Source organism: Dendrobates tinctorius, unplaced genomic scaffold (assembly GCF_039654945.1).
Source record: "Dendrobates tinctorius isolate UK_male_01 unplaced genomic scaffold, ASM3965494v1 ptg000138l, whole genome shotgun sequence".
NCBI lineage: Eukaryota > Metazoa > Chordata > Amphibia > Anura > Dendrobatidae > Dendrobates > Dendrobates tinctorius.
The window spans coordinates 17,585,816-17,601,282 of record NW_027361806.1 but is presented as its reverse complement, the minus strand read 5'-3'; the positions used below and the strand labels follow the sequence as shown (position 1 = coordinate 17,601,282).

Here is a 15,467-nt window from a genome sequence, read left to right as displayed (position 1 = left end):
ATAACTTATGTACAGATATCATTAACAAAATCCTGAAAGCCCGAAATGTTGGAAACGTATTCTTGACTATTGGTTATTTGAGTACTGCCTCCTTCTCTTTTTTGAAACACGTTCAATGTGACCTGACCGCTGCAGCTAATCAGTGGTCCTGTAACAGCGACATGCACAATCACCACTTTTGGGTCCGGTACCAACCACTGGCACCACCTGTGCTGGATCCATTTTTCTACACTTTAAGACCTATGGGAACCACAAGAGTGGCCATATTGGTTATCGCTCAACCTTCTTATCCTACCTGCCCAAATATAATCTAAAACAAACGGGAGGATTCATATTCAATGAGACAAGACACTACACACAGGGTCTCACCAGAAAAGCACCCTGCAGAGGGGACATCACCGTACGGCAGACCAAACCCTGCGAATGGAGACAGTTCTAAGAAGTTCTCATCGTCCAGGAGCCTTTTCAGCCTTTCCCGCACCAGCAGCTTTTTATTCCTCTTTGTGTGCCGTAGAATCGCATTCTCGCCGCCTCCTAATTTCACCTTTTCAAGTAACTCCATGTACCTGCAGAAAAAAATCAGCACAACGTCACAAGGGAGAGTCCAATCTTATGTGGGAAAAACTTTCTAATAGAATTTGATCTTTATTTGATGTTGGTGAATGGAAAATTTGTTACCTGCTGAAACCCCAACTACAAAGACCGACTACTTCTCAGCGCTGAGAGTTTAAAAAGGTTTCCAATCCCTGTAAATCTTTGGGTCAAGTTTTTCCCACTTTTTTTTCTTTTAGCATTGATGATCCCTAAGAGAAATTAATCTTTTCCAAGACAACCCCTGACCAATTAATTTAATTCTGTAAATTTAATAAAAAACATCCAAATGTATTCTAATCCCACATTAACCGTTTCACGACATGCCCCGTACATGTACTGCACATTTCGTGTCCTACCCTTTGATGTGGGCTCCGGAGCTGAGCCCATGTCTTTCCTGGCTGTGGAGCTGAGCCCATATCTTTCCTGGCACATGTCAGCTGTTTTGAACAGCTGACATGTGCCCCTAACAGCTGCGGGTGGAATCGCGATCCACCCGCAGCTGTTAATCCGTTAAATGCCACTGTCAATATCTGACAGCAGCATTTAATGTGATCGCGACGACAGCACATCACTAATCCCGCCTATCGGTGACCTCGCCACATGATCGCGGGTCACCGATGGGGGTTGGCATGACAACCAGAAGTCTCCAGCAGACCTCTACGGTTGTTTTAGCCAGATTGCCATGAGCACCACCCATTGGCCAGCGCTCATAGCAAGTGAGCATTTCTGCTACACACAGGCAATCCGATCATCGCCTGTGTGTAGCAGAGGCGATCGGGTTATCGCAGCTTTTAGTCTCCCATGGAGACTATTGAAGCATGCCAAACGTTTTTAAAATATATAAAAAAAATAAAAATTAATTCGCCACATTAAAAAAACAATTAAAAAATACACATATTTGGTATCACCACGTTCAGAATCGCCCGATCTATCAAGATATAAAAGGAATTAATCTGGTCGGTAAACGCAGTAGTGAAAAAAAAGTAAAAACGCCAGAATTATGTTTTTTTTTGTTGCCGCAACATTTCATTAAAATGCAATAACGGGCGATCAAAAGACCATATATACACCAAAATGGTATAATCAAAAACGTCAGCTCGGCACGCAAAAAGCAAACCCTCACCCAACCCGAGATCACGAAAAATGGATACGCTATGGGTCTTGGAAAATAACACAATTTTTTTTTTTTTTTTTTTTTAATAAACAAACTTTGGATTTTTTTTTCACCATTTAAATAAAAAACAATTGTTACATATTTGCTACTGTATCTTCGAACTCGTAATGACCTGGAGAATCATATTGGCAGGTCAGTTTTAGCATTCGGTGAACATGGTAAAAAAATCCAAAAAATTATTGTGGAATTGCACTTTTTTTTTGCAATTTCACAGCAATTGGAATTTTTTTCCCGTTTTTTAGTACGCGACATGCTAAAACCAATGGTGTTGTTCAAAAGTACAACGCGTTCTGCAAAAAAACAAGCCATCACATGGCCGGCCATATTGATGGAAAAATAAAAAGTTATGGCTGTGGGAAGAAGGGGAGCGAAAAACAAACGCAAAAACGAAAAAGGGATGATAAAGGGGGTGTCTCCTTTCAGAAATGTTTTCCTATTTGCACACTTGGTTGTAAAAAAAAACAACAATGTTCTTTTCTCACCCTCCCCAGATCCAGCAATCAGCGTCTACTACCTAGGGTTCCGTTTTTTTCTGCATCACATAACGGCACATCAACATCACTGCAGCCAATCAATTACTGAGCTCATCGGCACTGCCCGTGTAGATGGCATGGGTTGCTGACATTAGTGTGGGGAAAAAGTTTTGGAAGCGGACTGGAAATAGTGAGGGCTGCCGTTCAGGAGTCTCGGAAAGCTGACAGCCTGTGTGTCTTATGTTTAATTCCTTAAAGGAATAAAGCAGAAAACACTAGTGCCCCCCTACTACGGAAATGATACAGGAAAGCAGAGATCTGCAAACTTCGGATTCTGCGTGATAAATCCAATGGATAAACAAACAGGGAATCTCTGAGGAATGGGAACCGTGTATTCCCCGAAACGCATCGGTTAGCTTTTTAGTCTTCCCGACACTCCGTCACACTCCGTCTCCATCACTGTCGGGCATCTTCTTCCTGCCGGATATTCAGGGACACTACCGTCTGGAGCGTCCCTGGCTCTACACGTGCCATTGCCATGTTGGATCGCTATGACAGGACAGCTTTTCTCAGAGGTTGCACAGAATCTCACCTGAACGGTGCAACTGCAGGGTGTGGGTTACATACCTCATAGGATTGATTGAATATCTTACCTGCTGTCTAGATTTTTCAGCACTCATGTTGTAATCTTCTGCCAGTTCAAAGATTTATAATCTAATCATCTGCCTTGAACAGGTATACTGTATACGGTACCTAATTACCAATAAGTATATATTGAGCTTCTGTGTTACTCTTTAATTATAGCAATCTTTGTGTCAGTGGCGAACACAGATTGTTTAAAGCATATCCCCTAAATAGCCAGCTCCAACAGTTTTATTTTTATTAGTGTTTAATTCCTGGCACCGCAATAAATTGCATTTTCCCTAAGGTTTCCTATCTGTCTCTTAGATTTGCACATTATTATCCGTTATGACGCTCACTCGCCGGTTCAGAAGGATTATCTCAGAGATGGATCAGTGTCAGATCCATCATCTCCACATTAAATCTGACTCCATAGGGATGTGGTCTCCTATAAAACAATCACAGGTCCTGATTTCATCACATGGAGGAAACTGGAATGAAGGACTATGAAAAACAAGGAGTCACAACTGTCCCAGGCTCCTGAATGGTAAATTCCTTGTTCCTAGGAACGAGAGTGCTGCTAACCCTAATGGAACAGGAATGGAGGCCATGTTAGTGGCCACTAAACTCTCCCAGGATCAGATATTATTGATTTCAAGAAGGAAGGGCGCTCCATTCATATTGCATTTAAAGGCATTATTCCACAATTGTAAGTTATTACCTATCCACAGAGCGGGGGGGGGGGGACTTGCATTAATGGTTCAACCCCTTCAACCCATTATAGCTGTATCAGGTGCAAGTGTATGAAGCAGACAGATCCCGCCTTTAAGGTTACGTTCACACTGAGTTTTTGGTGAGATTTTCCTGTTGTGTATTTAAGGAAAAAACGCAAGTAACCTATGTTAATTAACGGGTGCCGAAAATCGGCAACATCAAAAGCTCATAGAGGGAACGCAATCTAACAGCAGCGAGCAGTAATCGCTCCAATCAGAGCTGTTTAACCACTTATATACCAATGTCTCTGACAGTAACATTCAAGGGATGTGATCCCGCCCAGATGTTCATTATAGAGCCCATTGCCTTACACCACGAAAGCAATTATGAGGTGCAAACGAGCTGCGATGGGCACCGGGGAGCTGCTTAAAACCCTCAACACCACCAGCTTGGCATCAATCTGACTATATAATGTTTGTATGTTCTCCCCGTGTTTGCGTGGGCTTCCTCCGGGTACTCCAGTTTCCTCCCACACTCTAAAGACATACTGATAGGGCATTTATATTGTGAGCCCCAATGGGGACAGTGATGATGTTTGTAAAGAGCTGCAGAATAAGATAGCGCTATATAAGCAATGATTAATGAATATATATTTATGCAAAACGCGATCAAACTATCACAAATTAAGTTGACTAGAGGAACTAAAAACTGAAGGAAAAAAAGTAGTTAAAAAAAGAAAAATACATATGTATACTAAAAAAAAGTCTAATTTAAAAAAAAAACAAAACAGAAATTAAATAAAAATTCGCCGAATCTGTAAATGTCTGATGTATCAGAATATAACATTACCCATAAAGTAAACAAAAACAAAAAGATGGAAACCCCAGATTTGCCATTTCCGCTCTTCACCACAAAAAAAAAAATCAAAACATCTTACGTACCGCAGCAAAAATATAATTTCGCAATAAAGAAAAACGACATTTCATGCAGCTCTGTGGATGGAAAACTAAAGCTACAGGCCACAGAAAAATAGACACAAACCGCTTTTTTGTGTTTCACGTCTTTCTGAAATGTTTTTCAACAGTCAAAAAAAAAAAGGAAGAAAAATCCCTGTATCATCATAATCATCCTGACAAGGAGACTCGTATCAGCAAATTATTGCAATACCACAATGAATCCCGTAAATACAAAACCCAAAAAAGACAACAATGGAATTGCCTTTTTTTCACCATTTCATAGCACTTGCTTTTTTGTTTTTTTTAGAACATTATTGGTGCATTTAAAAGTTACAACTTGCCCAACCCAAAAAAAAAAAAAAAAAAGCAAGACCCCCCCTACGGCGATGTGGATGGGACAATAAAAAAATTCTGGCTCTTGGAATAAGGGGAGGAAAAAAAACCTAAAGCGCAAAAATTAATATTGGCCTGGACGGGGCTGAGGGGAAGCCTGAAATAATAAATCTAGCTGTACATTATAAATGAAATTATTCAAAGAGTTTTGGGGTTTTTTCTTTGACAAAAAAATACACAAACAATATTCCATAGAAATAAATGCACAAAATTAAAAAAAAAAAGTTTCAGAAGTTGTGATTGACAGGAGGTGTCATGGAGGGACCTGCGAGGTCTCACCTGTGACTGCACCTGGCACTGTTCCTGGTGTTGGCCTCATAGACATGCCTGTGGATGGGCAGGATACCCCCTGGTATGACAGGGAAGGACTGTGCCGCCCTCCTGTGCCCTGATGCAGCCTGGGCACTGAGCTGGGAGCATTGTGAGCTGCAGAGCGCAGGGTGGCACCGTCCCCGCACACGTGGCCAGAACCTATGGAAGCCCAGTGCTGCCATGGAGAACAAAGTGCAGATCACCGGCGGCGCAACTGTGCAAAGTCTGAAGGGCAAACACTCAGCGCCCAGCTCACACACGCACATTCGGCGCCGGCTGCACTTTCACGCCGGCAGATTCGACACCACGCAACACGTTGTTGTAGTTCTCGTTATTACCACCAGGAGATGCGCTGAGCAAACTGTGAAACTACAGCGGTAAAGTGATGCGTTCGTTCTCAGCAACCAATCAGATCGAAAGTTACATGTTTCTAAGGCTGGTTTGAAAATGAAAGCAGTGTCCGGATTGGTTGCTATGGGCAACTGCTGAAATTGTACAATGGCCCATAGCAACCACTATGGCGTCTTTCCTGAAAAGCTGTAACGCTGCTCAAGTTGCAGTGTGCACAACACCAGTTCACCATGAATGTTTTGACACATAAATAAATTGAAAGCTGCACACATTTTTTGCTAACAAGTCTCAATGACTCGTTCTGTCATAATTTTAGTATACAACAAAAAAAATCTGCACCACTTTTTATTATGGATCTCGGGGGGGAAAGTGGGGCCGGGGGGCTTTCAGGAAGATTCACTCCAGGTTCAATTCGCTTGGAATCAATGGAAAATAATAACCAGGGGGCTGAGAAGGGGTTAAAAAATAATAAAAAGTTCTGCACGTCCATCTTAGAGTCACCCCTCAGCTGTTGCAGCTACTCACCCGAGTTTACTGCTCTACGCACCAGTCTTCAATCCGGATCTTCCAGTGCTGACCAGGTCTCACATGGTCACGTCAATCGCGTGTCGACCCCTTACCCAAAGTGATGCTGGGTACCATGCACAATACAGGCAACTTTTGTGAGAAATTTCCAATTAATTCAGTTTCTTAGTTGTTTATTCACTCATCTCTACAATTATAAATATATATATATATATATATAACTGTTTGGCAGAATTAAAAATAAGAAGGTATTAGGCCACGTGCACACGATGAGTATTTTTGGGAGTTTTTTACCTCAGTATTTGTAAGCTAAAACCATGAATGGGTGATAAATACAGAAGTGGTGACGAGTTTCCCTCTGAAAGTTCCACTCCTGGTTTTTCCTTACAAATACTGATGCAAAATACTGACCAAATACTGAACGTTTGTATGGTACGTATGCCTCCAGTTCCAACCCATGGAATACATATAGGGACAAAGTTACTGGCAAGGTACTGGAAGAGAGATATGTTTCACTGAGGCCATTAGCTTCAGTGATATGAAACCTGGAAGTTTGCTCCAGCACACTAAGTACTGAGAGGGGTTAATAGGCCATTTTAAGAGTTAGGCTTTTAAGTGAACAGCTGAAGATCTGTGGGAGTCTGTTCACCATATCTCCTCCCAAGGGTGGGGTTTAGAAGGTTAATAGTCAGCTTGGGTGTGTTGCAGCATCTGGTACAGAGGTTGTTGCAGCCGGAGATCTCAACCCCAGCCCAGACTGGGCTGCGGGTTGTAATGGACATGTTATCCACTCCGTTCCTTGTGCCCTCGAAATGCGGACGACCTGGTTGGTCTAGTGGAAAGGTACCAGATTGTCGAGAGGACCCTAAGGAAGCCATGTGGTATTACATCCCTATACTAGGGTATCCAGAGGGATCCCGAATCCCAAAAGAGGGGTAGTAAAGCGACTCTTGAGGGAGTCATAGGTCCCAAGGAGGTCGCTGAAGGGTTGCCAAAGGCCGCTGGTAAAGTCTTGCTCTGCTGGAGATTGCATGGTCCTGGGCATACAGCCGCCCATTGTCCTATGTGCTACAAAAAGATGGACTGCAGCATAGGGAGACGCTGTTCGTACTTTGCCTACCCCGCCTGCAGTGTGGACTATCAGCCCGGTGATGGGCCACCGGCATGTCCTGTAACAATACATGGGGTACTGGTGTCAAGATTCTTGGACTCAAAGTTTAGTGACCCTGGTAACACTCCCCCACCGGTTGATCCTGGAAAACACGTGGGCATCCGTTATGCTGAAAAAATGCTGAAATGCTGAAGACTTGTATCGGAGTGAGGTGGAAAGAATATGTGACTGGTGTAAAGCCAATAATCTTGTACTCAACACTAAAAAAACTGCTGAGATGGTTGTGGATTTTAGGAAAGATCAACATGAGATACTTCCAATCTACAACCAAGACGAAGTGGTTCTTAGGGTCACAGAGACCAAATTCCTTGGTGTTATCATCTCTCATGATCTTAAATGGGGGAAAAACATGGATGCTGTTATAAGAAAAGCACAACAGAGGATGTTCTTCCTGCGTCAGCTGAAAAGATATGGTTTGTCTAAGAATCTGCTGATCTTATTCTTTAATGCTGTCATCAGATCTGTGATTTGTTCCTCTCTGATAGTCTGGTATGGGGGAGCCACTGCGCATGACAAACTCCGCTTACAAAGGACTTTCAGAACAGCAGAGAGAATTATAGGCTCCCCCCTGCCTAAAATCCAGGATCTTTATGATAAGAGTATTCGATCCCACGCATTGAAAATTTCATCCGATCCCTCTCACCCGGGAAACTCCTCATTCCAACTACTCCCTTCAGGACGTCGCTTCAGAGTCCCCAAATGCAGCACCAACCGCCATATGAACAGCTTCTATCCACTCTCTGTTCAACAATTAAATCGTCATGTGTAGACTATATACTGTATCTGTCTTGTTAGATGTTACTTGTTGTATCTGTTGTTATATATTATGTTGCCTCTTTGCCACAAAGAATTCCTTGTATATATGTAATATGTACTTGACGATAATAAATTTGATTTGATTGATTTGATTTGATTTATATCTACGGGGACGCCAAGGACTACTCAGTTGCCAGAGTGACTATAAAAACTAACTGTGGGGCTGAAACCCATGAGATCAGAGTGGTTAAGGACCTGCTACACCCAGTGAAAATAGGGCGGGACTTTAGCTAGTTTTGGGACTTATGGCGGAAGGCAGGGGTACCAAGTGACTCAGACAGGAGCCGCGTCAACCATGATGAATCCCCATCGCAGTCGGAAGCAGATGAGTTCCCCCTTTGTGTCCTTGCTGGTGACAAGGACGAAACAGTGACCAATGAGGCAGAGATTACTGAGTTGGGAATTGCTGGGGGGAATTTTGGGACTGCTCAAATGCAGACTCTTACGTTAAATGGTGCATTTGATAATGTGACTGAGATAAATGGGGTTGCTCAAGAGCCAGGGGCAGACACCAGGTTTCCCTATTTGGCCTTAAATGAGGAGCTGTTATATCGGGTCACTAAGGCCTCTTTCACACTTAAGTCGTTCGACTTCAGTTCCAAACCGTCAAAGTGTGAAAAAAAACAGATCCGTTGCAGATTTGCAAAAAACTGATGTATCGGATCCGTTTTTTGGATGGATCCATTGCAGCTGCCAGTGTATGAAATTTAAAGGAACAGCACTCTGCAAAAGGAGAGGATCCAATGGAAGATCCAACGGACGACCATCCGTCGCAATCTGCCACTAATGCAAGTCTATGGAAAAAAACGGATTCCGCCCAAAAAATCGCGGATCCATTTTTTTTTCTCAAAAGGGCGGATTTTGACTGACGCCAAAAAACTGAAGTGTGAAAGAGGCCTAAGCTGAGAGGGGAAGTGATAGAGCAGTTGTTTGTACCGGGTTCCTATAAGCATAGGGTACTAGACCTCGCCCATTCTCATGTCTTGGGTGGGCTGTAGGGGATAGAGGGAAAATGCCCTTAAGATCACCCCTATAAGAAGTTCTCTGTATATATGTAATTATTTGATGTGTACAATGCTAGCGGTACTGCTACACGAGTACATGTATTACCGCCTTTCTCATTGGTATTGCCACAATATATATGTGTTACCATCTGTCAAGACTGTAATATATTGTGGTCCAAAAGTAGGTGGACAGTATGTGCCTGGTGTCAATGTTTGGGATGATATTTAAAGTTTTGGTGTTTTTGGACCAATTTTTTAATTGGAACAGTCACATGAGATAAGTATCTCGAAATTCTAATGAATCAAGTTGTTCCCCAGTTACAGTAACAGCCTAATTCAAATGACCTTTATTTCCAACAAGATGGGGCCCCTCCACATTATTCAAGAGTAGTCCGCGCGTATCTTGATGAAACATTTCCTAATAAATGGATTGGCCAAAGAGGCCCACTTGATTGGCCGGCAGGTTCAGCAGACTTAACCCCAATGGAATTTTTATTTTGGGGAGTACTCAAGGACAAAGTTTATAGTCGAAAACCAAAAAGCGTCAGTGATTTGAAAAATTACATAAGAGATGCATTTCAAGAAATTAATAACCAAAGAGAGTTGTGCAAAAATGTTTGTTGAAGCGTAAGAGGCAGAATTCAAAGCTGTGCAAATTGTGATGGAAAACAGTTTGATCACCCGCGTTGATAAAATTTAAGGGCTTTTGTATTATTGTTCAGAATAAAATTTAATTGTCAATGTTATGCTTGTGTTAGTAAATATAATTTTATATATAAATCAAAATAAATGTTATTATTTTCTGTCCACCTACTTTTGGACCACCCTGTATATTAATGTATAGATTAGGGTAAGCTAGTGCATTCTTTGGCGTCATTAGAGGAGGGCACTATTAGTATAGAGTTCATAGATGTGGGTAAGTGTAGTTCTATAGTGGGCCACTAGATGGGGATATACTAGTGGGCCTTGTTAGGTATAGCTGATAGGAAGTTCATATAGGGTTAATTGTCATGAACTCATTTTCTGCTCCACCAGTTGAGAGTTCCCCTTCCGTTCTCCCTCTGGTGGTGACAGGAGGTAGTGCGGTTGGTTTAAGTGGTAGTGATCTGCCACCTGATGAGGAAGATAGCGATTGGATCTCTGGAGTATCAGACTGGATATAAGACAGCCGACGCCCTATCCGGGTGCTGGTGATTCAGTCTGCTTCTCAGGTCCTGGACTTCAGCTCTCTTCCAGTCTTCTCAAGTTAAGTTTGTTTTTTGCTAATGTTCACACTTGCGCTTGTTGGTCAATTCAGTTTGTTGTGTAATCAGCCTGCCCCTGCTGGGGCTATGCTGAAATTCTACTCCTATTAATCAGTATTTGCCAATCTGCTTTTTGTCCCTTATTAGATTGGCCTCTTTTTTGCTCTGTCTCAGAATATTCCAGAGTGCTGATATAGGTTTAGAAGTCTAGTGACTTCAGGGTTAATTTTGCTATCAGAAGTGTTGGACAATATTTTTGTAGGTTGTTTTTGGCAGATTGCAGACAGTGTCTTTCCTTTTCTGTACTTTTTAGTTAGCCGGGCCCCATCGTTTGCTTAGCCTATTTTTCCTGCCTTTGTTTGTGTTTTCATCTTGTTTCACCGTCAATACATGTGGGGGGCTGTCTTTCCTTTGGGGTCTGCTCTGGGGTAGTTAGTTTTCCTCTTTTCCTGCTTTAGGCTTATGTAGTTCTCCGGTTGTGACGAGGCGTCTAGGACCAACGTGGGAACGCTCCACGACTGCTGCTAGTTGTGCGGTTAAGATCAGGGATCTGCAATCTGCATAGTTACCAAGTTCTCTGGTATTCTGAGACTTCGCTTGTTGTCTTGTTTTTCCTCCTTGGTTTCCCATTCATAACAGTTAATTGTAGGAGGAGATGCTATGGGTTAAGTAAGTGTAGGAGATAGGAACAGTTCAGAAGGCCGAGCTTGCCCGACAAGTCCACAAGGGCTCTAGGCCCAGGACGCCATAGCAGATACGCAACGTTTTGCAGAAGAAAAGCACGGGCACAGTCAGACGGGTGCTGGATAAGGCTGGAGCATCTGGGAAATTGCAGTTTAAGACAGCAGCAGGAACGGGAAGGAATACGTGGTCCAAAAGCCGTGCAGGGCGCAGAATATTCACCATGTGGCAGATCTTAAATAGGGCTGAAGCTTGTAAGTCCGGGGCGAAACGGATGAATGGGATCCCCTATGTCTTGAGGTTCTACAGAAGGAATGCTGCGGTACCGCCAAGGGCGCTACTACCCCGTAATGTGCGTGAGCACAAAGAAAGCAAGAAAGGGAAAGTGCAGGAGGAATGCTGTGTGGACTGTAATGTAACTGATGTGTCCGGGACCATTGAAGAAAGAAGTAAAATCGTTTGTTTGGCATCTGAACCAGTATCTGTGTCCATTCTTTCTACCCTATGCACAGAAGCTAAGTGTACAGGAGCTGGGCTGCACCGCTTTGGAATCCCTGACTGTGAGCCAAAACCCCGAACAGGTACGCCGGTAGAAGCTGACAATTTTTCTGTGGGAGGAGGCCAGGACACCAAGACCCTGGTGTCCTCGGCCAAGACTACCATCCTGACAGACCAAGGAACTCCTTTTATGTCCAAAGTGATGAAGGAGTTGTGTAAGACTCTCCAAATTGCACAACTCAGTACATCAATGTACCATCCGCAGCCTGGTGGAGAGGTTCAACAAAACCCTAAAGTCCATGCTTAAGAAGGTTTTGGAGAAGGATGGCCGAGACTGGGATTGCCTACTCTCATACCTGATATTCTCTATTAGGGAAGTTCCACAGGCCTCTACAGGGTTCTCACTGTTCGAGCTGGTATAAGGACGGCACCCTCAGGGACCTCTGGATATTATGAAGGAGACCTGGGAAGTAAAGATTACACCCCACCAGCGGATCATTGATCATGTGGCCCAAATGCAGGATAGGATCACGAACATGATGCCGATTGTGGGGAAGAGCCTCCTTCAAGCACAAGAGCCCATGCAAGGGTCTACAATCGATCGTCGTGACTGAGACAGTTTAGACCTGGAGACCGAGTTTGTTGTTAATCCCCATGATGGAAAGTAAATTTCTGGCCAAGTGGCAAGGGCCATTCAAGGTGGTCGAAAAGCTGAGTGACATCAACTACAATGTGTAGCAGCCAGGGAGAAGAAAGCCGTCCCAGGTGTACCACATCAACGTGCTTGAACCGTGGCGAGACAGGGAACCAGTGGAAGCTACGCGCCAGGAGGCCAATCCTGAAGCCAGGGTCGAGGATGTCACGGTGGCAGACACACTGTCACCAGTCAAGAAGCAACAGTGCCAAGAATTGTTTCAGTGGAACCAGGACCTGTTTTCGGAGTTGCCAGGATGTACGCAGGTTGTGGAGCATGAAATCCTGATGGAACCCTAAGTGTGGGTGAACCAAAAGTCGTATCAGATTCTCGAAGCCCACCATGAGGTGATCTTGAAGGAGGTGAGAAGAATGTTGAGCCTGGGCGTCATCGTTGAGGAGACAAAGGAGCGGCTGATCCAGTCTCATTGTCCTCGTACCGAAGCCAGATGGAGAGTGGCGTTTCTGTAACAACTACAGAAAGCTGAATGAGGTGTCTAAATTTGAGGCATATCAGATGCCGCAGGTCAATAAACTCATTGAGATGCTAGGGTCAGCCAGATACATCACTACCCTGGACTTAATGAAAGGGTACTGGCAAATCCTCCTGTGCCAAAGTGCCAAGGACAAGATGGCCTTCTTGACACCTGATGGTTGCTTCCAGTATACCAGGATGCCATTCAGGCTTCAAGGAGTTCCAGCTACCTTCCAGAGAGCCATAGACCGGATCCTAGCTCCTCGCAAAAAGTATGCTGCAACTTACCTGAAAGACATTGTGATTTTCAGCCCAAATTGAGGAAGTCACCTGCAGAAGGTCCAGAAATAAAGTAAATGGGAACAGCAGATAAACACACATGTACTACAGCAAGCCGCAGAGCACTTCTACAACAACTCTACTCCAACCACATAGCTTTAGCACACAGCACAGGAATACAAATCTTTCACCGGCAGGGATGAGAAGGTCTGACCAGTTTATATAGGGAGAGGTAATGACCAGATCAGAAGCAGCTGACAGTTAAATTAAAAAAAGTAAAAAAAAAAGTAAAAAATATAAAACAATGTATAACATTTTAAAATAATGTTATGCCCAATTTCATACAAAAAGCAGAAAAAAATAATGGAGTAAAGGCCAAGCTATAATTACATTGGTACTTTCTTAAAATACAGTACAATTGCTCCATTTGTTGCTTGCACCAGTTTTGATAAATCCCATTATTATTATTTTTCCCAAAGCCCTTATTTAAAGGATACTTCACCTGGTATCGAAGTTTAACTGAGAGTGAATAAAAAATACTCTGAAAAAAAAAGTAAATCTAATTTTCCTTTTCTTCCAGGAAACCTAAGAACTAATTTTAATTGAGGACCTTTTTCGTGCCCTTGATTTACCAGCCTGAATGTGAGACTGCCATGAATGGGGACAAATTAAGAAAGTGACGTCTGTGTCCTAGTTCATTCCAACACTTCAAAACTGTTTGTGCGCCAGAACCTCACCGTCTGTATCACTTTCCTTTAGGGGTTTTGAAAGAAAATCAGAATATATGTCACACTAAAGCCCAGAATACCTAGCTCAATGTATTCAGTCGCAGCAGGAAGTCTGGGGATTAATCAGGGTGAGTGCTGTGAATTTTAGAGAAAGCTTCTCCTTTCAGCTTCACAGCGGGTGGTGAGGATATAGCTACAGTACATGAAAGCAGAGGCCTCAGATCTCCCCATCATTACTTGCACTGCTGCATTCCTGCAGAGTCAATTGCACTTTACTATTCTCTCCCCTCCTCCCTCTTCTTAAACACACATCACCCTTCTTCTCGCCACCAACCTCAAGTTCTGCTTTTTGAGCTCAGAATTTATCACTGTGCCAGTCTGGGGAATGTTTCAGTTAACGCCAAACCTAAAGTCGAAAAGAAGCACCCTAATTGCTTGTGCACACTACCGATTTTCTCATACGAGTGCTATCCGTGGTTTTCATAAATAGTCAGCGGAAAATATCGGAGCTATGTCCGAATTTAACCCGAGGTTTGGATGGAAATCGGCCATGCAATTCAATGGGTCTGTGAAAAAAATCGGATTTCATACGAAGGCGGTCTGATTTTCACGGACTGTCACAAATGAGGAGGTGGAGAAGCTTTCTTTTTTTCTCTCCACATATGAGAAAGACGGATGACACTCGGACCACACTATGACCAAGCTCTGGTCAAAGTCTGATAAGAATAATCAGTTTTTCTCGCACATGGAAAATACTGACGAGTGAATGAGCCTTTTTGATACTTTTGGTTTAAAAAAAAATTGCTACCATTAGTACACATTTCTTCAGAGGTGTCTTTAGTTTGAGCCCTTTGGGGGGTTTTCCTAGGGGAACATTTTAGGGACATTTCCTAGTACCCAGTTACGAGCATAAGGCCGGGATCACACTTGAGATTTAAATGGCCGAGTCTCGCATGGTAATACACGGCGCTGCCGCCGGGACTCAGGAGCGGGGCGTGCAGCCGCATAGCAATACATGGAGCTGCACGCCCCGCTCCTGAGTCCCGGCGGCAGCGCCGTATATTACCATGCGAGACTCGGCCGTTTAAATCTCAAGTGTGATGCCGGCCTTAGAGAAAACATTGAGTTACATATACAGTACACTCCATGACATTGAAGTTGTAACATCAAAAAGGAAACGTTTTGGAATAATGGAAATGGCGTTTCCCACGTGGTCTCCAGTCCAATCTTCGGCTATCGTTGTGTCCAAGACAAAAGCAGGATTCATTGCTGAATAAGACAGACCTCCATTCTAGCCTCCATTTAGAGGCCACTCCTTGAAGTTATGGCCGTTTCTCCAAACTGTCCCATGAGCTGTTCTGCAACACAACTTAAGGCCGCATGTTGCTGGAGCTACTGTCAGAATCCTGCGTGGCCTAAACATGCTTGCAGCATCTCTAGACTCGTCTCTCATCGAGCACATCTCTGAAGTGACTGGTCGGTGATTACTCAGGAGCTGCCAGCAGCTGATCTTGATGATTTACCTAAGTGTATTCAGCGGCAGAACCTTCCTCAGACGACCATTAATAACCTCAGTGACGGCAGACGAGGCTGGAAGTGCCGGGATTTCTGCACGTGGTGGTCATTTTTGGTGTTAAATAAATCCAAAATTTTTGAACATTTTCGTTTTCAATTTTTAATCATTTGCTGATCAGTAACATGTCTCCGTCTTGTGATTTCCATAATTCTACAACTTTTCCTTTTTGAAGTTGAAAATCAGTGTTGA

The 15,467-nt window shown here is 43.4% G+C and overlaps 1 protein-coding gene across 3 annotated transcripts in view; it reads right to left on the bottom strand.

Annotated features, from left to right (window-relative positions):
• The window catches only part of LOC141048772 (methylcrotonoyl-CoA carboxylase beta chain, mitochondrial-like), a 39,758-nt gene extending 33,472 nt beyond the window's left edge, over positions 1-6,286 (bottom strand). For 2 of the 3 annotated variants that reach the window (XM_073544759.1, XM_073544760.1), the window contains exons 1-2: positions 5,205-5,495; positions 370-566 (exon numbers count right to left, since the gene is read on the bottom strand). In XM_073544759.1, the coding sequence (XP_073400860.1) occupies positions 370-566; positions 5,205-5,419 (412 nt within the window). In that variant the 5' untranslated portion in view covers positions 5,420-5,495. Of the gene's footprint in view, positions 1-369; positions 567-5,204; positions 5,496-6,113 lie in introns of those variants that run through there. The other variant, XM_073544761.1, reaches the window with a different exon arrangement.
• Between the last annotated feature and the right edge of the window lie 9,181 nt (positions 6,287-15,467).